General features: G+C 35.9%; 1 protein-coding gene across 1 annotated transcript in view; it reads left to right on the top strand.

Annotated features, from left to right (window-relative positions):
* Positions 1 to 24,587, top strand: part of USP7 (ubiquitin specific peptidase 7) — a 72,128-nt gene that overhangs the window by 34,901 nt on the left and 12,640 nt on the right. Inside the window, exons 3-20 of the mRNA XM_032197372.1 lie at positions 2,108 to 2,306; positions 3,683 to 3,821; positions 4,545 to 4,633; positions 5,284 to 5,392; positions 10,834 to 10,964; positions 13,889 to 13,943; positions 14,470 to 14,550; positions 14,638 to 14,728; positions 15,592 to 15,674; positions 16,676 to 16,785; positions 17,100 to 17,256; positions 18,340 to 18,484; positions 19,077 to 19,207; positions 20,278 to 20,412; positions 20,587 to 20,688; positions 21,341 to 21,446; positions 21,832 to 21,924; positions 22,893 to 22,960. Of these exons, the coding sequence (XP_032053263.1) occupies positions 2,108 to 2,306; positions 3,683 to 3,821; positions 4,545 to 4,633; positions 5,284 to 5,392; positions 10,834 to 10,964; positions 13,889 to 13,943; positions 14,470 to 14,550; positions 14,638 to 14,728; positions 15,592 to 15,674; positions 16,676 to 16,785; positions 17,100 to 17,256; positions 18,340 to 18,484; positions 19,077 to 19,207; positions 20,278 to 20,412; positions 20,587 to 20,688; positions 21,341 to 21,446; positions 21,832 to 21,924; positions 22,893 to 22,960 (2,024 nt within the window). The remainder of the gene's footprint in view (positions 1 to 2,107; positions 2,307 to 3,682; positions 3,822 to 4,544; positions 4,634 to 5,283; positions 5,393 to 10,833; positions 10,965 to 13,888; positions 13,944 to 14,469; positions 14,551 to 14,637; positions 14,729 to 15,591; positions 15,675 to 16,675; positions 16,786 to 17,099; positions 17,257 to 18,339; positions 18,485 to 19,076; positions 19,208 to 20,277; positions 20,413 to 20,586; positions 20,689 to 21,340; positions 21,447 to 21,831; positions 21,925 to 22,892; positions 22,961 to 24,587) is intronic.

Here is a 24,587-nt window from a genome sequence, read left to right as displayed (position 1 = left end):
ACAGGCAAACTTGCTCTGAAGCATCTGCAGATGCTGCGTGGGCTGCCTTTTTTTTTTTTTTTTTTTAGCAGATAACGTGGCAGCACTGCTGCATCCTTGTACTGAAGTGCTCTGAAAGCTGCATTAAGGGAGGCAGAAAGCAAACTTGGTCTGCTCGTTTTTTGGACGCCTAAACCAAGTCCAAAAGGACTGATCTTGGTAGTGAACAGGGAGGCGTTCTCGAGCTGTTCTGAGAAACATGATGCAAGACTGATTCTTAAATTGTTAACTCTTTAAAGGATTTTCTTTGTGTCTGCAAAGAAGCTTGTAAGCGTGGAGCTGCTTTGCTGGTAGAACAGCAGCTGCCTGAATTCTCTCAACAAGCAGTGAGTAAAATGGGTAGGAAACAGGTGCAAAGTAGGTGATAAACTACTGGTTAGCTATACTTGTGTGTAGGGAAAAGGAGGAGAAGGCAATCCTTTGAACTCTTCTGTTGTTGAGGAAGCTGAGAGCACTGAGTATTACCAAGGCTATTACAGGTGTGGAGGGGAGAGGAAGCAGATCGGTTGGCTGGTTTCTGTTGTAGTGCTGCTACTTTTGAGATCTAATTAGGAAAGCTTAGGGATAATAAGACCAACTGTTGTTGCCAAGATCAAAATCAGCAGTAGAATAACTGCTTGGAAAGAAAACCATTTTGCAAGGGCGAAGAATGAAACCTGTCAAAGCTTCTGCACAGTTAGGGACAAAATTTGTAATTTTCTTTGTGAAGTGTATAATCTTTACACTGTTGCATGTTGTAATCAAAAGAGTTTAGTTTCTTAAACAAGGTAGCAACCAGGACTTGCCTGCATTAAAAAAAAAAAAAAAAAAAAAAAAAAAGCACCATTCAACACAATCTTTGGTGTTACACAAAGCATTCCAAGTGAAAGACTGCTTTGCAAGTACCAAAACGCAACCTTTGTTGTATACTGTGCACCTTGTCACTAATTTGATGGTCCAGTTTCTGGTTCCTTGTACCTCAGTGCTTTTGGCTTCGGGTGTCACTGCATGTGACACATCTGCTCCAGTTCTGCACCCCTGTGGGTGACATGGGAATAACGTTGGGACCCCGCATGCCGTGTGCCACCCCCTGTGCTGCTCGTACTTACCCACACCCAGAAGCAAATCTTGCCATGTTCTGCAGATGTTAAGTTGGAGCCATGAAAGTAAAAGGAGGGGAGCGTCACGTGCACGCACTGTACGTGTTCCTTGCCTTGTGAAAATGTTGAGAGAAGTTGCAAGTTTTTTCTCCCTATATACAATATGAGGCATGTCACAACAAAAAAGAGCCCAGTCTTGTGCCTTCCTGAAGCTGTCGCAGTCTCCAGCACCCTGTTACAGCTTTGTACAACAGAAGTGGAACAGATTGTGGTATATGAAGAAGCCGGGATGTGGGAAGAAGGCAAAATTAGTTTGTGTGTCAAAATAAGCAACATTAAAAACTGTCTGATTTAACTTTTAGACCGCTAAAAATCTCTAAAACTTGCATACAAGAGCAACAGGACCCTAGTCTTGAAAAAATTCTTCATTTATCTGATAGGAAAGTCAAAGAAAAGTATGAGGTTGATCTGTTTTAGAAAAAATACTCTTGCAACCAGAAACCAGCTAAGTGGTGACTTGGTATTGACAGGCCAGTAGAACAGATTGTGAAAATCCTTCAAATGTCTTGGTTCATGCCAACAACTGACTTGAACTGATCTGTGAAGACACTGCAGAACAAGGGGAGGTAGTGGGATGTGATTTTTGTTGTAACGCATTCGATATTTCTGTCTTACTGTACCTACAGCTTTAGAAGAAACTCAAGTGGTAGCAAATTCTAGTAATAAAATGATTTAAGAAGAAACAGTACAGAAGGAATGTGTCTTTCAATGTTGTTTTCCTGAATGCTGTTGCAGTGTGTTTTTCAAAATAAGAAAATTGAAACTTCAGTTGCTAAAGAGTTAAACGACACTGGATTTTGGACTTTTGGTTGCTTTCAGAATCTCACTACAGAAAACACACCCATGTTGCAGGATTTTTGAAAATTATTTTGAAGGGCAAACCATCAGATCTTTCAAATGCTCTCTGCATGTATTTGTGTACTTTACAGATACAAGTTGGCGATCAGAAGCAACATTTCAGTTTACAGTCGAACGCTTCAACAGATTGAGCGAGTCAGTTCTCAGTCCTCCCTGCTTTGTACGGAATTTGCCATGGAAGATCATGGTTATGCCACGACTCTACCCGGACAGACCACACCAAAAAAGTGTAGGATTCTTCCTACAGTGCAATGCTGAATCCGACTCCACGTAAGACACTTTTAATTATTTTACAAGTCTTCATTTGATACTACTTAATCTGTATTGCAAGAAATGAAGACATCTGTGGAAAAAGAAATATCTACCAATCTTTCTTTGAGAGGAAAGAATGCTTGTCAGATTTTGAGTCATGTCCTGTCCTGCCCTCCCTTCAAAAATAAAAATAAAAATTAAAAAAAAAAGTGGCATATAAGTCTTTAGGCAAGTTTGTGGTAGAATTTATATATATATATATATCTGTTTGATTGCTGGAGGGAAGTCTTTGACTGACAGTTGTCTTAGCATGTGAGAAGTCCTGAGTTTACTTCAAATTGAAGAGCTGCTGGAGTTTCAGTAGCCTTGCTGAGCTATAAATCCTGCCTGTAAATAGCATGAGCAGGTAATTCTTAGCAGCTGAGGCAGAACAGTGCATTGAGGTATCTCCTAAACAGAGTTCATTGCTCATTGGCCAATATGAGGACATGGACATGTTCTTAGATTCCTTTATGCCAAACAAAATTGGCTATCTTTTACCCCTTTGGCAAATAATGCAGGAAATTAGGAAGGTAAATAAAATTTCTAGGCATTTACTGCACCTTATCCAGCTAGAGAGCAGATGTCTCAAAGGTATCTTTTCCAGTAAGATAACTTTATTCTTGCATGAAATCTTGCACAGTTTGCAGCTCAGTGCATAACAGCAGTTGTTTTTTCACATCGTTTTTGTAACCTAAGAGGTGAATGCTCATCTCACACACGTTTAATCACAGGGAAAGAATAATGTGATCTTTAAAAGTATATCAAACAAGGCACAGCTGATGGAGCACTCGTGCCACTGTATGAGGCAGTGACAAGGCATTGTTTGAACTGTTCAGTCTGATCGTTTTGCATAAGCGAGATGAATTTTAACAGGACTGGTCACAATGAAATGCTACTGAAGACAGATTAAGAGGATAGCGGAATTTATCTGGTGGGAGGGAACGCAGAAGAATCTCTTCCTTTCCTTAGAGGCTGAGTTACCACACTCTGGAGACACCAAGACCACCTTCAGTTGGCTTACCCATCCGTGCTGAAGTAGGTTAGAAACAGCTTACCTTGAGATCAGTTAGCTTCTTAAACTACTGTTACCTGTGCTTGCCCAGCAGTACTTTATTAGTAATATTGTTGCCTTAAGAGAACCTCTGTTGCAGCTTCAGGTTCATAATACACCCTCAGAAGCCCCCAGGAATTCATACCCTTGAAAATAATTAACCAAATCTTAACATCTAATAAGAAAAAATAAAAATGTGAAAGTAAGGTACCAAAAAAAACCCAACCAACTAACAAAATGTTTTAATGACTATAAAAAGCTGGTTTTGAATGAGTTTCAAATGTGTCTTCTGTGTTTATAGGTCGTGGTCTTGTCACGCGCAAGCAGTTCTCAAGATAATAAACTACAAAGATGATGAAAAATCATTCAGCCGTCGTATTAGTCACTTGTTCTTTCATAAGGAAAATGACTGGGGCTTTTCCAACTTCATGGCCTGGAGTGTAAGTATTTGGACGTACATTAATCTATTATGTTATAGATACAATATTGAACTTGCACTCCTGGATCCTGAGATACCTATAGATTTTTTTTTTAAGCTGTTTTTTAATCATTGCTGAAGATTTATTTTCAGTTTCATATGAATTCCCGTACTTAGTTATTATAGATTGATATTACTTTCAGTATGACATAAACATTCCTTCACTGTTATTTTCTGTGTATCTGCCTATTGGGGGGGAGGGGGAAGTGGCATCATCATTCTGAAGCAATGCAGACTTTCTTCTGTTTCCATGTGTTATTTGTATATGTATATAGATACTTTAATGCACTAATAATACTGCTAAGGCTTATCTTAAGTTGAGACAGCTTTTTAAGCCTTTTCAAAGGCTGGCCCTCTAATCTTTCATCTGGCTGGAATAATGTTCTTCAAGTAGAAGCCCAACTTCTGATTACGGATTCTTATTATCTACAGGAAATTGAAATAGTACTGTAAAACCTTAAAAGCCAGGAACAAGTTTCCTGTATTGAGACATTAAAAAAGAACTAAGTGTATTAAGCTGAAAAACAGCTTTGCCAATGTTCTTCTTTTTTCCCTTCAGTTTATTATTACTGGTAGGTTAGGCTTGGAAATTAGGCAATGCCTAACTGGATGCTTCACGACAGTCATCTTGTAATATAGAGAAGTTCTGCAGTTCTCATATTCCTGTGTCATTCTGGTTTTACAGGAAGTTACTGATCCTGAAAAAGGCTTTATAGAAGAGGACAAAGTTACTTTTGAAGTCTACGTTCAAGCAGATGCTCCACATGGAGTGGCGTAAGTATCTTTGTTCAAAAATAATTCTTAATTTTAATATTTTTACATCATTGAGGTTTTCAAGTACTTTGTTATTAATAGTTGTAGCTTATTAGACACTTTGTCACGTTTACTTGATTATTTCTTGCAAGCAGTATTTTTCGTCAGTCATACACATTTTTGTCAAGATTAAACTTCAATTAATATTACAGTGTTGTAGAACTTTTACTTCTGTACAAATTAATTTGTGATTTAATGTGTCTGCTAATGTAGCCTCTATATTTCTGGTCTTACAACTGATAAGAGTTTCAGATACAGTCAGGTGACTCTCCTATCTATCTTCCCTTGGTTTACAGTTTTAAAACTGCTTTGTCTGAGTCATTCTGCTTCACGTCACTTCTAAACAAATTGGTTCTACTTGAATGCAGACTTGCTTTTAAAAGGATAGCTTTGGATTTCAGTACACTTTCATAATAAATATTTTTTCCACCATATAGAGCATCTTGACAAAGAAAATCTAGCAGGCAGTAGGAAAGCATATGTAGTCTGTTTTTTTGAACCTTAAGTAATAGTGAAGAGTAGCTGATACCTACCAGCAGTGCTACCTTAGAAGAAGTGCTCTTTACAGTTAATAAAATTCTTTTTTTTTTTTTTTAACTGCTATTTTCCAGGTGGGATTCAAAGAAGCACACAGGATATGTTGGCTTGAAGAACCAGGGAGCAACTTGTTACATGAACAGTTTGTTACAGACTTTATTTTTCACAAATCAACTACGAAAGGTAATTAGTATGTGGAAAAAATGACATTGCTAATTGAAATATCTAGAACATTTATATTTAAATGCTTCAGAATGCATCTCTATTCCTTTTGCCTCCTTTATCCTATTACGGAAGTGGTGACATGCTGATGCACGTCTTGCTTCCTGCACTTCAACCCCAAGTTTCCTTTTCTAGTTTGAGCATAGGCTCTTGTTTTTTTTTGTGAATGTAGTCAGAATACCTGGTAGAAAAACCTGAGTGAAGGGGTGTTTCCTAGACTTTCTTATGTGCGAATGTTGCTTTGAATTGTTGAAGGGAAAACAAAGACTGATTCTACTTCTTGCAGATGGGAGGAAAGTCATTTTCCTTTCTTTAAATAGTTAAACTAGAAAACTTACTTATGACTTCTCAGCCCATAAACAACATAAAAAGATAAATAAGTACGTCCTGTGAGGTTCATTTGTTCTGTCTTTTAATTTATATTGTATAGCTGAATTTTCTGCTGTTGTGGTTTGAATCTTTGTAGTGATGGGAAAGCATTATAATTTCAGCAATTTAAACAGCTTTTATATTTGCTTCATTCATATGTTTTCTTATTTACTGCAGATGGTACTTCTTTGCTGGAAGGAGTAAAATTTTGGAGTATGCGTTTAATAAATATTTCACTGAAACAGGATGAAATGCACAAGATAATGTTTAATTTCAAAATAGTGCAGTAGCCTTAATGGGGTAAAAAACGTAAATTACTTTATTGAAGCGTGGCTAGTTAGAAGATTATACTACTTGGTACCATTTAGTTTATTGGAGTGTCCTATTGATCCTACTTTATCCTTCTACTGTTACTAGTTACTATTATTCTTTACAAATAATAATAATAAACACTTCACTCTCAACTATTTTTGAAGTTTATTTTGCCATTCTTAGTGTTCTGTTGTATTTTGTTCTTGTAGTTTTACCTAAGTTTTTTGTGTTCTTGCCATTTGCACCTGTTGTATCTCTTAGTGAAAATGAAGAATTCTGACTTCTTTTTTGTGTGTGCTAGGTTGTTCCATTAAGCTTTCTCTTCTCCAGTACCTATTTCTCCTATACCTATTCTTCACTGTGATACAAATAATAATAAGACAGTGGCCTGTAAGAGCCCCAGTTGGGATTTTTTTTTTCTCTTTTACAGTGTGCTGCTTACTCTTCAGAGTTTCAAAAAAATGGCATGTTGAGCTTCAGTAGACTGTAACTGAGATTTTACCAATGCCATGCACAAGAAATAAGTACTTGACTTGTTTTATGTTGTGCACCTGTTTCTTTTTTTTTTTTTTTTTTTTTTAACAAGAGGTGTAACTTACCCATTCAGCTTATTTGTTATAATGCCTGGTTTTTGCTCAGCATTCATAATGTTTGTGCATTTTTTTTTTTTTTTTGGACAACCTCATATTTCTTGAAAGAAAAATGTGTTTTTATAAGAGCTACATCTAATCCAATTGAGTGTTTCCTTTCTAGAATGTCTTGCAGCCAGTAAATCAGTATGTACCACAAAGAAAACTTGTTCTGTGACGAAATGCTTTTTGTGATACAGTTTTGTTTCAATTGAACTAGTCTTCTCAGGCATTCCCCTGCACTTCTTCCCCAGGCTGTAAAATAAATACCAGCTGTTAGGGATTGTTAATGTCTGGATAGCAACCATATGAGAGAGCTTAATTTACTAGCTGGTAACTGCAGATACCTTAATGGAGATGGTACTGGATGCCTAATTCTCTGCTTATTCTTCAGATTTTCAGAGTCCCCCAAACCAAAAGAACCAGTAGTGGTTGTTTTAGGCAGGTTTTGGTACTCACTTGCTGTCACTACAGATAAAGAAGAATCACTACCTATCTGGTCTGAAAAACCAACCAACCAAACAAACAAACATGAATTTCTACAACATATTTATTTTCACTTTGAACAAATTTGTTCCTTTAAAAACAGCTAATTATCACCAATTCCATTATTTCTGTTAATCCTCCATACTTATGAGAAATAATTATTTTTATTACTGTTATTCAGAGGTTTGTTAACAGAGAAAATGCTGTCAGGAATAGAGCTGGGAAAGCACGAACAATATCAAGTGCAAGCGTATATTTATGGGAAGTCAAACCCTCTGATGAAGCGTGGGAGAGGATGAATGCAGACATCTTTCCTTCTTTGCTCTGTTTCCAAACAGCAGTTAGAGGGTTCCTTGGTACTTGAAACAAAACTTCCCTTTGTTAGCAGCCGGGTGGCTTCTGTGGTAGGGAATAAAGCAGGACATATCTTTGTGACGGGTAATGCGCACCTAAGTTCAGTCTACTCTAACAAAGGACAGTGGGGAGTCCAGATTTGGTCTCAGACCGCTTCATGTTGTTTCCTGTGCCTGTCATCAGTGCCCCCAGCCAGTCAGTCAGTGTTGCTTCAGCCAGTCAGTTAAAATTCTTTGCTGGTTCTCTTGGAAGAATTCCCTACAGGTTGTGAGCATGTTGCAGAACATTTACATAACAATGCTAAAATTTCAAGTATAGGTGCAATACATTTCTCCCTGATCTGTTCTCCTTAATTTAGCTAATGATTTAGCTAATATATTTTACCATACCTTCAAATGTCATGCACAGTGCTTTCTTCCCTTCTTTAAGTAACTGTCTTTGACTCTAAGCACTGTCTTCAAGCTTGTCTGTAGCATTCTTTTACGACATAAAAATATAAAATTTTCCTTGTATCCCAGTCTGTTGCTTTTAGCCATTGCCTCTACATGTTCCTGTCATTCTTGTGTGTTCATTTCCTGAGGGAACTTCTCAGGTGTTAAAGATGCTGCTTTTTTCTAATGGATCGAAATGCCTGACTCCTTGATCTTGAGATCAAGTTTTCAAAGTTTGTGAGGGCTAAACGTGAAAATAAAGGTTTGTAAAGGATTGTGGTTTGTTTTAGCTTGAAGAAACACTTAAGCTTTTTGAGATGTGTTCTTCAGTTGTGCTTATATACACATACAGAAGGAAAAACCAAAGGCAGGCTGTATGTTAGATGTCAGTCTGTAGTAAAATATTAGAACTTCAGAAGAAATAAAACTGGTGCTTTTATCCAATTGCATCTGGAATGAAGTCATTATAAATAAATTTTAAATAAATGATTTAATATTATTTGAGAGATACAGGAAAGGATTTAGTCATCCAGATAGTACAAGAGGAAACCAAATAAGAACTAAATGCAAAGGACCTGATTTTGTTTAATCATCACACTATTCTGAACTCCCATTTATCTCATTTTGGAAGGAGATAGCTATAGTGACAATCACTAGGTTGACTTTTAGCCTGCTATAGTATCATCTTGGGTTTGTCACAAAGAATGTTCATGACAATAGCATTCGAATACTTATTATTGGCAAATATATACGGAAAGTATTTTAAGAACATGTATCTGCACTAGTTACATTTGATTTTTTTCCTTATGTGATTTTCAAATCCTGTTTGCCTAAACATAGCAAGCAACTTCTTAAATTTTTGCTTTTTATGAGTGGTTGTTTACAAGTTATAAAAAACAATTAATACAGGCTGATTAGATTTGAAAGATGGATTTGAAACTTGGTCACTCAGGTATTTCCTGTTTCTTCTTTGGGCCAGCGACAACCAGCTTATAAAAGGGTTCATAAGCTGGGGTTGGGGAGAGGTTAAGTTAATTCTGCAAGATTCTGACAGTGCTTCACAATCAGGGTGGTCAAACTTAATGTTAGCGTGTGTAGAGAGCTTGTGGGTCTCCGTTCATGGAGATACGTGGAACTCAACTGGGAAGGCGCCTGAGCGTGTTTGCCCTTCTAGGTCTGTAGATATTGCTCTTGACAATGTAGTTCACAACTAACTACAAATGTAAATTTAAATGCTACTAGTGTTCAGTCTTGTTTTTATTTTATATCATCTCAGTTTACTGCTAAATTTTGAAAGTAAAATATAAAATTCAAAAAGAAATAAAATGACGCAAATTATCACATTGCTTTACTGTTGCATAATTAACTTTTTTTAAAAATCCAAATGTCAGGGGTTTGCTTTCCTTGCCAAACTAATCAGTATTTCAGTAAAAAGTTACGAAGGAACTTCAGTTTGTTTTATTTCATCTTACTACTGTGGTTGGTCTGCTGATAGTCTCATAGAGTTCTCATCCTTCAAGTGTTTGTTTCTGCATGTTTGAAAACTCATATTGTGGACGTTCAGAAATTTTTAAATCTTAACTGGCCAGTCAATATCTTAACATATTTTATTGCCTTTTTTTTGGCATTTTTTTGTTTGACATTAAGTTGTATTTTTCTGTCAGCCGTGTCTGTATCTAATGTCTATCTTGTAGCTCCCATTACCTCTGCACTGAGCATTTGTGTTAACAACGAATGTGTTTACCCCAGCAGTTGAGCAACACACTGGAAGTACCAACCTCGTTCTGTACGCAGGGAACATAAGGCGCAGGGTGGATGTGCTGAACACATCTGAAATCTAGGCTGACAGAAATGGAGTGAGAGGAGCTGAGGTCCAGTTCAGTGCTTCGTGCACAAAGCTGTATGCTTCTCTTGTTTCACAGGCAAAAACTCAGCTGGCAATATTCCTGTTTCTTAACAGGATGTTTCTCTTATACTACTTAATATCAGAGTCTATTATTTCAAGTGTTATCTCCTTTTGAAGTTGCCTCTGTTTTCTTTTTACAGTCGCAATTTTTAAATGAGCATTTCTCAGTCAATACCTTTTCTTTGCTGTTACTTTTCCCTAGATATATTGGTGTACAATTTCTTCAATGAATCTCATTTCACTGCCAGTTCGAACTTTCTGAAGGCCTGTTGGTCTAGTTGTGTAACTTTTGTTTGCAATCCTTCCTGGTTTGGTAGAATCAGTGAATTGAATTGTTGAGCTTTTACTTCAGTTGCTACCACTGGTGATGTTAAGTAGGAAGGAATGTATCGGAGAATCTGAGTGTCCTTTGGCATCCTTCTCCTGCACGTAGACCCTTTCTGTGTTCCTGATTGATGCTGTTTGTACTTCCATGTGTTGTTTTCCCCCAATGGAGATGGCAGTATTCACACAGAACCAAGCTAAAGCACAAAAGCAATACTATTTTTAAAATCCTATAGTGTTGTTCGGTGTATCTGGTCCTACTGTGATGATTGCATAGGCATACAAAGCGTGATAAATTGTTCATGTGTTTTGAATGCTTCGGTGTATTTACTTTTCTAGGGTGGAGTTTAACTATTTAGATAACGTTCCCGTGAATGGAGTCTGTTCAGATCCCTTTAACCACTGTGCTCTAAGAAGAGTGATTCCAGACAATTAATATTTTTACACTACAGTAAAAGATTTTTTTTCAGACTCTTTTGGAGTGATTAAATGGAGTTATATGAAGTAAGTCACTGAAGAGGAAAGGATGTATTCAACAATATGAGCAATGAACTTTTCCATAGATACTAATTGAACTGAATACTTTTTCAGGCAGTGTACATGATGCCCACTGAAGGAGATGATTCATCCAAAAGTGTTCCTCTAGCATTGCAAAGAGTGTTTTATGAGCTACAACATAGTGACAAACCAGTTGGAACTAAAAAGTTAACAAAATCTTTTGGGTAAGTTTCAGAAATTTCAATTATTTTTTGTTTTCATATAGCATTTATTTAAAAAGGCTTTATTTAAACTAGACTTCTTAGAGAAGTGCAGAGAAATATTAATACAATATGTTAACTGCTAGTTTTTCAGTTTAGTTGGATAGGTTTTTAGTAATAATCGTTCCTAAAGCTGGATGATCCAAAAGTCAGATTGGTGGGAGGTACACAGTCATCAAACAAATCAGTAGTGGGATTGGGGTTCGTGTTACCTGAAAGTTGTGACACATTTATCTAAGTAGGATTGAGAACAAAACGCATCGCTGAAATATTGAAGTTCGTGTATTGTTAGTGTCTGAGTTGTTTCTGTTTTTCAATCTAGGGAAATAACAGTAACTTGCATTTCCAGATTGTTAGTTCAGCACTGATGACTGTTGTAATGCTTTGTTATTATACGTCAAAGATGCATGTCTTTTTGCCTGTCCACAGTTTAGAAACGCTTATCCCATATTCTGTTTCATGATTTAAAGCTTAAAAGGAATACCCATGGTGTGAACTGAAGGTGTCAGAGCACACACACAAAATATTTCTTCGCGATTTCTTTACTCTTGCACCCTCTTTTCCTTCATAATGCATCTATTAAAAGCTTGGTTTTTACTTTAATTTTTCCCCAGTATCCAGTTTGTTGCCCAGTATTTCTTTGGTCTGGTACCAATTCTTGTGAGACAGTGTTACAACGTATAATTTTAAATCTAGAATGTACAGATATGTGGAAGACAGAATTACACAATATAGCTGTGTTGAGGATGTTTTTGTTGTTTGTTTTTTACACTAGTTTGATATTTTGGTTGAGCAGAAGTTGAGAGAAGATGAAGATTAGCATAACCTCTACAAGCTTTCTCTTTGCACATCCTATGAATTTGGAGGGTTTTTAGCTAAAAATTATTCTAAAAGATTATTGTTTGCATTATTTTGCTACATCTGTATTTATAAACTAATCCTTTGTAATAGTATTGAAAGGATTTTTTGTTTGAAAACAAGTTAGAAAATTAAATTATACGATCTTACATGATCACATAGCTGTCCTAGTGGTCAGCATGACAGTCACATTTCTGAGGTCTCTGATCCTGCAGCTTCTGCTAAAACTTGTAGAAGAGGTCTGTCCTGATAAAATTCTCGTAACCTTACAGCTATTCTCCTTTTCTTTTCATGTTTTGAGGTGACTTTAAAATGAAATTTTGTTACATTGTTACATTGAGGTTACATTAAAATGTAACCTCAGTGCTGTATCTTTATCTGGTGGTATCCTCTTCCAACTGGTACATTGTATGCTTAGTTTATCAGCACTCCTGCTGTCCTATAAAGACTTGCTGATATCATAAATACTTCATCTTGAGTTAGTATCTTAACTGTGTCATCCTCAGGTGCATGAGGAGATCTTTCCTGAGGGTGTTGCACATGCTTAATTTTGTATCTGAGAGTAAGCTTCTGAAAATGTGCTCATGCCTGCCTTTGTTCTTGGGAAGGAACTTCTGAATGTGGTTGAAGATTTGCTCTTTTTCCTCCTTTAAGTCAGAGAGGGAGGGTTCTGACCTTGTGAGACCTAGCTATATGCTGTGTATATTTATTGGGTATTATGAGTTTCTGTAGAATCTAAATAAGTTTGGATTTTTTCAGCAGAAAGTGATGCTGTCTGCAGGACCTCCTTTTTAAAAGTCCTAATATTAGTATGTAACCTTTTCTTTGATTTTTGTCCTTCAAGCTGGCAAGCATTTAAGGCTTGGAGATTCAGGAGGCTATTTTCCATTCTTAATTACCCAATGGATTACTTCATTGATCTTGTTCCAGTGGGGACCCCCACACAGTTGTTTTGGCATGCTTTTGGGAGCAGCATGCTGCAATGTGACAATGCAGATGAGTCACTGAGAAGAGAGTGGGAGGGGAAAATAAAGTTAGTATTGCTCCTGATCAGCCCTGTGCTTCTGGCTTCAAGAGCCAGGGCTGAACCTTTGGCTCACACAGGAGCTGAAGCCTACGGTAAATATAGCCTTTTTTATATAGTGGGAGTGATGGCTGTTGCAAAAGGAATTGTCAGAGACTTGAACTCAAGGATGCTTTTTAAATATAAAGAGTTTTGAGGAGCAAGTATTTCACAGTGAAACTAAAAACAGCTCCTTTATGCTTTTTCCCTTTTATTTAAGGTAGTAGCACTGAACATCTTTGCTGCAGTGTACCATTTCGGCTACTGTGGAGGCATTTTGACTATGTTGCACTCGTTCCTTCATTCGCACAACTGCTTGCAAATGTACATACGGTACAGGTGGTGTTCAGGCAGCTGGCTACATCCTTGGAGTTACTGTGAATCCAAGAGTAACTGTTCAGATGAGTACAAAGGAGCCAGGATAAGTCCAGTTGCTTCCTCTGATGTGCACAAATAAGCCCTGAGCACTGCTTAGCTGCACCTGAAGGGCGCTCTGTACAGAGGCAGCTAGAAGTTTGTTGTGGGAACTTTTCTGACAGAAGTGAGTTGGTCCAAGGTCTTCTCTTGAGTTTTTGACATGAACTGCAAAAAGTTTTTAGATCAGAAAAATTCTGTTACCAACTGCCTGACCCTGGCCTCTTCCAGTGGCATGGGCTGCTTTCCTGTTACCAGGACCACAGAAAGAAAAGGCAGGTGCGTGCAAAGCAGCTGCCAAAATGTCCCACAGGTTCACTGCCCCTTCCTCCTCTGAGCTGGGCTTACTGAAAGGAAAAATGGCTTTAGAAGCAGGCTGTAGGCCAAGTAAATGCTGTAGAACTAAAAAGCATGCTCACCAGGCAGTACTAAATCTTAGTCTATACATCTTGCTATATATTAAATTCCTGGTATGAGAAGAAATGAAAATTACTTCTGAGCTGTAAATTTTCTTTATGGTATAGTAATTTTTCTATTGATTTGCCTTACAAAGGTGGGAAACTTTAGACAGCTTCATGCAACATGATGTCCAGGAATTATGTCGAGTGGTATGTTTTTGCTATTTCTTACTCATGTATCATAGAATTGTCTCTTGATATTGTGTGTATATAATACAATACAGTAACATTCCTAGTAATAGTGATGCTTAACTGATTAAATTAAGGCTATGTGCCTTGGTTTATTTCTCTCTTTTAAGAATGGGATTAATTGTGACCTTTTGAGGGTGAGGAGTTTGTGAAGGATAGGGAAGGTAGAAAATAAATAGAACACACCTATTCTAGTGATCCTTATATTGCTGTAGAGAGGAATGCAACTTTGAACATGCAGGTGCATCACTTAATTTGTGAGGTTTTCCAAACCCAAAAGACGGTAGCTGGGGTAGCCCTCAAAACATTTTCTAGGGGAAAGAAGAGAATTTGGAGGACTAAAAAAGGAGATGCCAGTATGAATAGACTAAAACTTTGTTTTTATGCAAATGAATTAGTTTAATCAGTATAGTAATCATTTGTATGTGATGACTGAATTTAGCAACTGTGCATGTTTATCCTATGTAAAAACTAATCTTTCTTTCAGCTGCTTGATAACGTGGAAAATAAAATGAAAGGCACATGTGTAGAAGGCACTATTCCTAAATTGTTCAGAGGGAAGATGGTGGTATGTATTTAACCTGTTAGTACTTCTTAAAATTAACTCTGTTATTTGCGTACATTGAAATTCTATGGTGTTTGTTTTTGTTTACAGTCTTATATCCAATGTAAACATGTAGACTACCGATCTGAACGAATAGAAGATTATTATGACATCCAACTAAGTATAAAGGGAAAGAAAAATAGTAAGTGATGCGTTGTGATATGCACCAATCAAACACTTCAACATGCTGGGCTGTTTGTTTTGTTCTGTTTTGTTGTTACCAGATGGGTTTAATACCTGTTTGTTTAGTGCCTGCTGATTTCAAATGGGTTAGATGTTGCTCATCACTTTGAAGGATCCTTGTTTTAATTTCAGAGGAATGGGTCTTACTTTTTGACAGATCGTTGAAAACATTTTCTGTAGAAAATGTCTTTGTTTATGTTACTCTTTTTCCCTTTCTCCCTTTTCACTACGCTGTTCCTTCCCGCCTAATTCTCTGAGATATTTTCATGAAACTCTTTGAATTTAGAGGTTTTACTAGTGTCACGGAAGTGCATCAGTGACATGTTAATAACAGTAGTGTTATCGCTGTAGGTTATAATTTATATATGGAGATGAACTTATGGGTAATAGGTTCATTGTTAGGCCTGACCATAGCATTAAGAAAAAAAAAAAAAAGAATAAACTAATCAGAATAGCATGACGTTGATCATTTATCAGTGGTCACCAAGTATTTGGCATACAAGACATGAAAAAGGATGCGTAAGACTCAAGCAAACAAAATTATCTAGTTTGCTACTTAACAGTTGTAGAGAGAATACATTTGGCAGGCAGTTCTAACTGATTTTAAAATCTTGAAATTTTATACCCCTCCAATTTTGGTGTGTTTCTTGATATTCTTGAACAATGTAAAACTTTAATTTTTATTTTTATAAAGCCAAATACTCAAGTACAAGTTCTAGTGTCTTAAAATGTTATTTGATAAATATAATGTTAAGCCCTTAGCTAGAGTAAACTTAACTTTTTCTTCCTCTTTCCATATTATTCCCAATCCTTTTCATTTAGTTTTTGAGTCCTTCATTGACTATGTTGCAGTGGAACAGTTGGATGGTGATAACAAGTATGATGCAGGAGAACACGGCTTGCAGGTATTTTTCTTCTTTTAATTTGTTTTTTAAATTTTATTTTTGTGTCCTTGATAAAGCATAGCTACAGTGGCCAATAAACTTTGCTACTGATACCTACATTCTAGGTTGTATCAACTGATCTTAGCCATTTTTCTCTTCAGGCAAGCTTGTACATAGCTTCTCTAAGTTGCTGTTAGACTTCTCAAAACAGAGCTTAGATTTTAAAAGTCTACTCAGCAGTGAATTTTGGTTTTGTACCTGTAACAGTTTCAGTGACTAGAATGATTTTACTGTTAAATTCTCTACTGATTTTCAAGACTGAGAAATTATTCAAATCCTTTCTCTAAGAGTGGCCCACTTTTCTGTGTCTAGTAAAACAAAACAAACAAACAAACAAAAAAGCATAGTTCTGAAAGTTACTTTAGAGAGGCAATTTCTATATCATCATCAAGTGCACCTGTGGAATTTTGACTGTTCACATGCACATTTCTGAGCTTTTCAGTTGTACTTTGCAGCATCCACTGTAGAGAGTAGTAGTCCTTTTACAATTTTTCTTTTTCTACTAGAGCTTATTTTTGCAGCTTCCCTATAGCAGTTTCTGTCAGTAATGTGGTAAATATTATTAGGTGTTCTCAGAAAGCAGCATAATAGTGAAATATTTGTTGTCAGGATACAGTGGACACGAAATTCAGAATTGATCAGAAATGAGATTTTGCCTCAGTATTCTTTTTAATTTCATTTATACCTGAGTTGCTCATAACGTAGTGCTATGTTCACATGTGCTTCATGAATGACCTAAATTTAAACGAAATGTTTTCTTGTATGATGTTACTGGAGGAGCTCATGGGAGGACTGCAGCATTAAGATGGTTCAAAACTGGGGTGGAAGTTAACTATTCTTTGCACATTATGGTGTCAAGTCTATAAAATAAAAGTTTAAAGAAAAATATCTTCAGCAGGCAGGTGTGTCAAATTGCTAAAAATCTTACAATTTCAACCCTCTGTTTCCTTTAAAACGTCTAGGAGGCAGAGAAGGGTGTGAAGTTTCTCACATTGCCACCAGTATTACACCTACAGCTCATGAGATTTATGTATGATCCTCAGACTGACCAGAACATCAAGATAAATGATAGGTGAGTTTGGGGTGGATTTTTTTGGTGCATTTTTCTTCATGTGCTTTTAGTTTTGGATGTAGAATTTAGACCAGCCAATGTATTTTTGTAAACAATAATAATAATAAATAATAATTAATAAGGGCAAAATCCTATTTTTGAATCAGTTCCAAGGGGGAGGTGTGTGTCCAGGCATATGTTAGAGGTCCCCGAATTGAATGTTAAAGTGTTGAATTTGTCATTCAGAACTGTAATTGCCATTTGTAGCTGTTGTTTTAAACATAATGCAAACAAATGTAGTTTTTTAATGTAGTTTTTTTCTTCTTCAAAATTAGGTTTGAGTTCCCTGAACAGTTGCCACTAGATGAATTTTTGCAAAAAACAGATCCTAAAGATCCTGCAAATTACATTCTTCATGCAGTTCTAGTACACAGTGGAGATAACCATGGTGGACATTATGTTGTTTACTTAAATCCAAAGGGTGATGGCAAAGTGAGTATTCAAAAACAACTAAACACATTTGTGTGATGTAAATAGATCCTTGCAGTTTTCATAATGGGAAAAACTTTGCAGCTCTTCTTTCTCTAACAGAAGAGAGTACTGGCATGGTCAGTTAGTGAAGTCATATCTCTGTTTGATGTAGTTTGTAGGTTGATACTTGTCATTGTTGTTTCTATTCTAACATATTTGGGAAACTTGCTTTGGATTTACAAAGACAAAGCAGCAGCCCTCATGTCTAGTTTTCTTTTGCTCTTTAGGGGAGAAGTTTGCATTTGGAGGCATCACCTGCCTTATTAAGAGAGCACCTTTATATTTGCTGTTGGCTTTTGGCAAAAGACTAAGGGAAGCCCTTCAGTCTTCTGTCTGTGTGCTGAATTTCTACAGTGAGCAACTTTTATCCAGCATTTCTCAGACTTAATGCTGAAGCAAATATGAGTCTTCCTAATGTTTCTGTGACTCATAAATTCAGTGTCTTTGCATGTCTGTTACAGGTTTAGATGACTTGATCAGATTCGATGTTTATGGGTCAGGTGCCTCTTCCCTTGAGCTTACTGGTTTTGTGTGTCTATGACTGTTCACAGTAAAATGAGCAGTCAGGTTTTACTGTGAATTTGTTTCTATTTGTCTTTTCACTATTAATCGGTTTTATTGGTTTTATTTAAAATTTCCTGTAAACTATGTCAAATTTACAAATAATTACCAGGTATTTGGTGCATCGTTGCATTGTGTTATTTAATAAAAATAAGGCCAGCTATCTGAACTTCATATAGAAATGTGAAATACTTCAGGAATAGTCTTGAGATGAATCCTTTGTATAATTATCTGGCTAAAAGCTTTTGATATTCAGTGTAAGATTTTCAGATGAGTCGGAGGTACTTATGGCCTCCCTTATGCTGAGTGCAGATAGCAGGTAACACAAATTACAGCGAACTGTAGAATTTTCTAAACTCTTGATGCTTGAAGAGAAATTTTAATTACTTGGAGCTGAAAGGCATGCCAGAAATAGGATTAATTTATCATTCAAGAACATGTTTTTGTGTAAAACGTTATATTTATGTAAAATTTTCTCTCTAGTGGTGTAAATTTGATGATGATGTTGTATCAAGATGTACAAAGGAAGAAGCGATTGAACACAACTACGGAGGCCATGATGATGACTTATCTGTACGACACTGTACTAATGCGTACATGTTGGTTTACATCAGGGAATCAAAATTAAGTATGTATACCCTGTGTGTGTTCCAAATTAGATAGGGTAGAGGGATTTAGATATGTATTTGATTTCTGAATTGTTGACAGCCTTCTTATACAAAGGGGCTCCATTAGTTATAGATGGCATCTATAGATTCTGTGGGGATCGACCAGACTTTCTCTCACTTCTAGAAAGTGCGTTCTAATCCTCCAGCATCTTGTCTTAGCACAGTAAGACAAGACTGTGTATCAGCAGAGTGCTTCATCCTTAATTGTTTTATAGGATGAAAAATCAGTGACTCATGGAAATTAAATCCAATCCATTATAAATATGTAGATATATGTATATTAAAAACAATCAGGTGGTGGTAAATTTTTTTTTTTTAATCCTGAAGTGAATATCTAATTCAGAAGTCTGTGATACATATTTCATGGAAATCATGCATTTTGGCTCAGGATAGAAAATACTTATTTTGCCAAAACATGATGATATCAAATCATGTTTTTAATTAAAAGATGAAAAAGGCAGGTTTTTTTTTTTCTTCAGAGAAAAGTCAATTGTGCATGAAAACCCTGTTTGATGTAAATTTCAGAATGACATAACAAAATTTGTCTTGTAGGTGAAGTTTTGCAGCCTGTTACGGACCATGATATTCCTCAACAACTTGTAGAAAGGCTACAAGAAGAGAAAAGAATAGAGGCTCAAAAGAGGAAGGAGAGGCAGGAAGCTCATCTCTACATGCAAGTGCAGGTCAGCTTTTGAAATAGATCAAGTTACAATTGTCTTCCAAATAAATTCAGAATATTTTCAACTCTTGAATATGTGTTGGAAGTAGCATTTGAACTGAAATAATTTCAGTGCCTGTAAGTATATTTACATGTGCACTGAGTACTGATGAAACAAATTGTACAGTGCTGGGAAATAAAAGCATGTTACAGGCACTTCTGTTTTCTCTAGAAGGCTGTGAAAAGTTACTTGCAAGGAAAAATAGTAAGTTCAGGTGAAAGGAAAATGAGTAGGTTATTTTAAATGGCTGCCCTGCCACTGCACTTTTATCTCCTTCAGGAATTATTTTCTAAAATTAGAATGTATCTTGCCATAGGCAGCAAGGCTGGACTTCTGCCAAACTCAGCTCATCAAGTAGAAGCAGAAGGAGAGAGTGCTTATATTTGCAATTATCTCTTTGGAAAAGCCAGATGGACTAGATTGTTATGAATTGCCTTAAGGAACCCTGTTTAGGGCTCTTTCCAGAGCCCATCTGGCAGAAGAAAATAAAACCCATTTTCCATTTGCTTCCATGTTTCTTTGCATGTTCTTTCTAGAGTTCTTATGTAGAGCTATTGGTAAAGGTTGGCTTGTTCCATACTACATTTACACTAGAGCTATTTCCAGTGGAGAGATTAGCAGAGTTGTGTGGACTTTCTCTGTTAAAAAAGAATACATGGGAGTTGTAGCAGATGCAGGGAATGTTTTAGGTCATCCTCTGTGTATTGCACAAAATAAAAATAAGCCTTTTTTTAAGCGCCAACATTTTTAGAATTTTTAGAACATGTACATGTTTCCAAGATTGGGATCTAAGTGCAACTGGTGTCTTATTGTTCAGGATTTGTACATTGATTACTTACACTGATTTGATTCACAATTTTTAAATTCCATTGTAATCTGTATGCTTTCAAATTTTCTTCATGATAACACAAATAGTGTCAGCAATGTGATGCCAACAATAGAGTCAATGACACTGCATAGGAAAGCATCAAAAGAAAATATTGTATTGTGGAGCTGAGTAATACAAATAGTAACCTTTAAATGTAATTTTTCAGATAGTAGCAGAGGATCAGTTCTGTGGCCACCAAGGCAATGATATGTACGATGAAGAAAAAGTGAAGTATACTGTTTTCAAAGTATTAAAAAACTCCACGCTTACGGAATTTGTTCAAAACCTCTCTCAAACAATGGTAAGCTTTCTGTGACTGGCTATCTATTTTAGTATATTATGATATGTTAGTTTTTATCTTCTCCATGTATTAGCAGCAGTCATAGTTTAGACCTTTTAAAATAGAAGTTCTGTTTGGTTTAATAAAAATATCTTAATCGTTTTTGTTTCCTGTCACAACTTTTATTTATTGCAGGGATTTCCACAGGATCAGATCAGATTATGGCCAATGCAAGCAAGAAGCAATGGAACGAAAAGACCTGCAATGTTAGATAATGAAGCAGATGGCAATAAAACAGTAAGTATTCATTGATAAGTAACATGTATGTCGTCCATGATTCTTGGATTTCAGATTCTAACTTTGGGACATCAGATTTTTAAGCGTTTTAATTTAGCCTTTGTCTGGTAAAGTTTCATATTTGAGAAGATTTTGGCTATAGTGGGTTGATTGAGGTGGAAAGGGGGATTGTGGTGCATAATTCTTCCATGAAGAAAAGACATGATAATGGTTTATATCCTAGATTTTAAACATAAATGTCTTTTTAGTCGTCTATTATTTGGGCAGAAGCAATGGATTTAACAAAATGTATCACTTAAGATGTAAAACGTTGTGCTTAAATGCCACAAGAAAGGGATTGGTTTCCCTGTCCTCTATTTTTATAGAGTGAAGTAATTTTCTTGCTATAACAGAGATGACTGTAGGTATACTTTTAAATGAAAAAGAAATAGCTCCATTTTAAGTAAAACCTATCATTTGTGCTTCATTAAAACTCTTTAATTTTTTTCTGTTATTGTTTCTCTTCTCATAAACTTTCTGTCACTAGTGCAGCTAAAAGAAAAAAAATCTCACTCATAAAGTATGTCAGAAAGTTCTCCTATCTGATGAAAATGCAGATATTAGTTTATATTACGTTCTCTAGAGACTTTTTTCTTCTTCCACATCTACATAGATGATTGAGCTCAGTGACAATGAAAATCCATGGACAATATTTTTGGAAACAGTAGATCCAGAGATGGCTGCTACTGGAGCAACATTACCCAAGTTCGATAAAGATCGTAAGCATATATGCTAAAACTCGAGCAAATGCAAAATACTTCGGATATTATGTCAAGAAACCTTGTGTACTTGTGTTTTTCAATGATGTCAATGATGTACCCATCAAACTACAGTGCTGAAATTAGTTTGTCTTGTGCTTTTTTTTTCTTTGATTCTTCTTTAAGTGCAAGGTGTGTTTCAAATGCTTTTAGAATCACTGAATAATTTTTCATAAATGCAGGTAGATTTATATAAATTCAGTATTTAAGAATATTTTAAAGGCATTAATTAAATGAATAAAGGAAAGACACACTTTGCTGTTTAAAGAAAAGTACTTGGGTGACTATTTCCAAACATAGTCAAATACTCCTTAGAAAAAAAAATAAATCTTGTCTTAATTTCTAGATGATGTAATGTTGTTCCTGAAAATGTATGATCCGAAGACTCGGAGTTTGAATTATTGTGGACATATCTACACACCTATATCCTGTAAAATACGTGAGTTCTGAAATTCAAATTCATTATTATAATTGAAAAATTTTAGAGACGATGGATTGTATATCTAATTTATTTTTAATAATTAGTTGTTTTGTTGAAGTCAAATGTAGGCCACAGAGTGGAATTTTGATTTCTTCCAACACCAGTGCTGGTTCTCTGGTACGGTTTTCTTTCCCGTGTTGTCAGTGAAACAAACTTTCTGCAAGCCTGACAGTTTTGCCTTAACGCAGCATTGGCTGGCAGGTTTTTTTTTTTTGTTTTTTTTTTAGTTTAACAGTATTCTTCAGGTGTTGCTGAACATAAAAAGTTGTTTCAGACTTACTGTAAAGTTTTGTGATATGATATTGCTCCTCAGTTTGTTTTTTTTTTATTTCAGGTTATTTTGCTGAATGGACCTTTGCAATCACTCTTAAAATAGTCATATGCAATCTGAGTACTCTTGTACTCATTGTCACAATGGTAGCCTGAGAATAGCTGCTTGGGTTTACTTAGCTGTGAGCCTTGGTTTTCATATGGATCCATTTAAAGAATTCAACAAGTGGCCACCAAGTTAAGATACTTTGTCATTTTGAATATCGCACTCTGTTGATTTGTACAGTGCTTCATATTTTTGCATTTTATCCATGTGATTTCAAAAAAAATAAAAATAAAAATAAAAATCCATCTCTGAAGAAGGAATATTGTAATTTAATTTCCTTGATCTTGGATGGCCTTGCACATTTTTTTGTTGTTGTTGTTCAGATGAAGTGGAAGAAAACCTTAAAATCTCTCTCTGGGTTAAATTTCAATATTTAACCCAGATATTAAATATCTGGGGCAGCTTTAGCCTAGAAGGTTCCATTCCTTAGAAAGGCATTTTAAAACTATTTAACCAGAACAAAAGAAAATAGATTCTCTGTTACTTCACAGATAGGTCTTGCAAGCAGTTACAGTGCAATGCATTTCACACTCCTTTTCTTTTCCACTAGGTGACTTGCTTCCAGTTATGTGTGAGAGAGCAGGATTTCCACAAGAAACTAACCTTATCCTCTATGAGGTTTGGATCAATAGACTTGTTTATTGTAAAAATCATTATTGCTGTACCGGTAGCAAATTTTGGGGTCTTTTTCTTAAGGATGGACCACTGTTTGATAATGTTCTAAATTGTGGATAATAACAAAGAAATAACCAAGTAGGTTGAGATGCAAAGCTTAGCATGGCAGTTGTGACCTAACGTTTTCATGTACAACACAGACACAGTTCTGTCACTCATAAATCCAGTCATTCACACAGAAGGGAACACTTGCATCAGGAGAGTCTGTGGAGTTGCAATCTGGGACATTTCCAGCACCTGAAGGAATGAGGCCTCGAGCAAACTGCTCTAAACTGGAAGTTATCTCTGCTTATAGTAGGAGGTTTAGCTAAAGGCCTTCAGTGGTTCCTTCAAATGAAAATTATTCCATGAATCAAAATGCACATTTCTGAACTTTTGATATTGCACATCTGTTTCACTGTGTTATCTTATATACTTAAGTACATTACTAGTGTTCCCAACTCTTTAAAAGAAACCGGTCAATCTAAAAGAAACCAAATGGTGAAACACTACTTGAAAATTGGAGCTCAATATTTAAAAGGTGCATAAAAGTGACTAATAATGTACACGTATGTTATAATACACTGTGAGGCACAAATCTGTTAACAAGGTTCTGTCAAACCAATACATTTTTCCTGAGAACTGAAGGGATGAATATTTTGACTTGATCAAGTAAAGTGGTAAAGTATTATGATTTACCATTTTTGTCCCTTACATTCTGTAGCTAGAGGGTGGGGAAAAAAAAGTTTTATTGGTTAAAAAAAAAAAAAACAGCAATAATTTATAAGTCATAAGTACTCTAACTAGTAGTTTTGAGGTCTACAGTGCTGCAAGAGAGTATCAGCAGATAGTGAACTTTGGAACAGATTTAAAATTAGAAAACTAGAAGTCTGAGGCTTTAAAAACCACAACAAAAAAAAATCTCTACACAAACTCCTACATGTACAACTTTGCTAATACTAAATCTGTGCATATCCTCCAAATCTCAGTGTTAGAGGAGCTATGATGCCAACATTATTGGCCGTTGTATTTTCAGTGCCCCTCTTAGACGGATGAGTTGAGAAAATGTTGCATCTTCTTCCTTCCTTCCACAAGTTCAAAGTCAGCAGACAAAATACTTTACTATTTCTGTAATAGAAATATGTTAACAAATCTTTGCAACTGCTGTATTTAATGAGTACCGAAGGTACAGATCTTGCCAAGGCAAAGTTCTTATTATAGTAAGAACAAGGAACTGGTTTTTTGTTTTGTTAGCTGTCCTGCTGTTCTCTCTGGTGGTTCCAGGGGCACACATGCAGTTCCATGCTATAAAGCAGACCTGTCAGGTACTGCTGTATGTATTTCTTTTCAAAAATCACATGCACCTTACAATACGTAAAACGTTTTTACTCCTTTACTGGTCAGGGTTGCATTTGTTTCTAGTTATAGGCAGGTGCTTTTATCTCAGGAGGTTATCCTACAAGTAAAAATAATATGTATATATATAATTTTATAATATAAACATTTGTTTGGGCTTTGTCTTTTTTGTGTGTGTTCCTTTACAAAAATACTGTATTATTAAAATTAGTAAGCATGCTTAGTATTCTCCAAT

This window comes from Aythya fuligula, chromosome 15, assembly GCF_009819795.1.
Source record: "Aythya fuligula isolate bAytFul2 chromosome 15, bAytFul2.pri, whole genome shotgun sequence".
Taxonomy (NCBI): domain Eukaryota; kingdom Metazoa; phylum Chordata; class Aves; order Anseriformes; family Anatidae; genus Aythya; species Aythya fuligula.
Note: the sequence above shows the minus strand (reverse complement) of the source record. Positions and strands in the feature narration are given on the sequence as shown.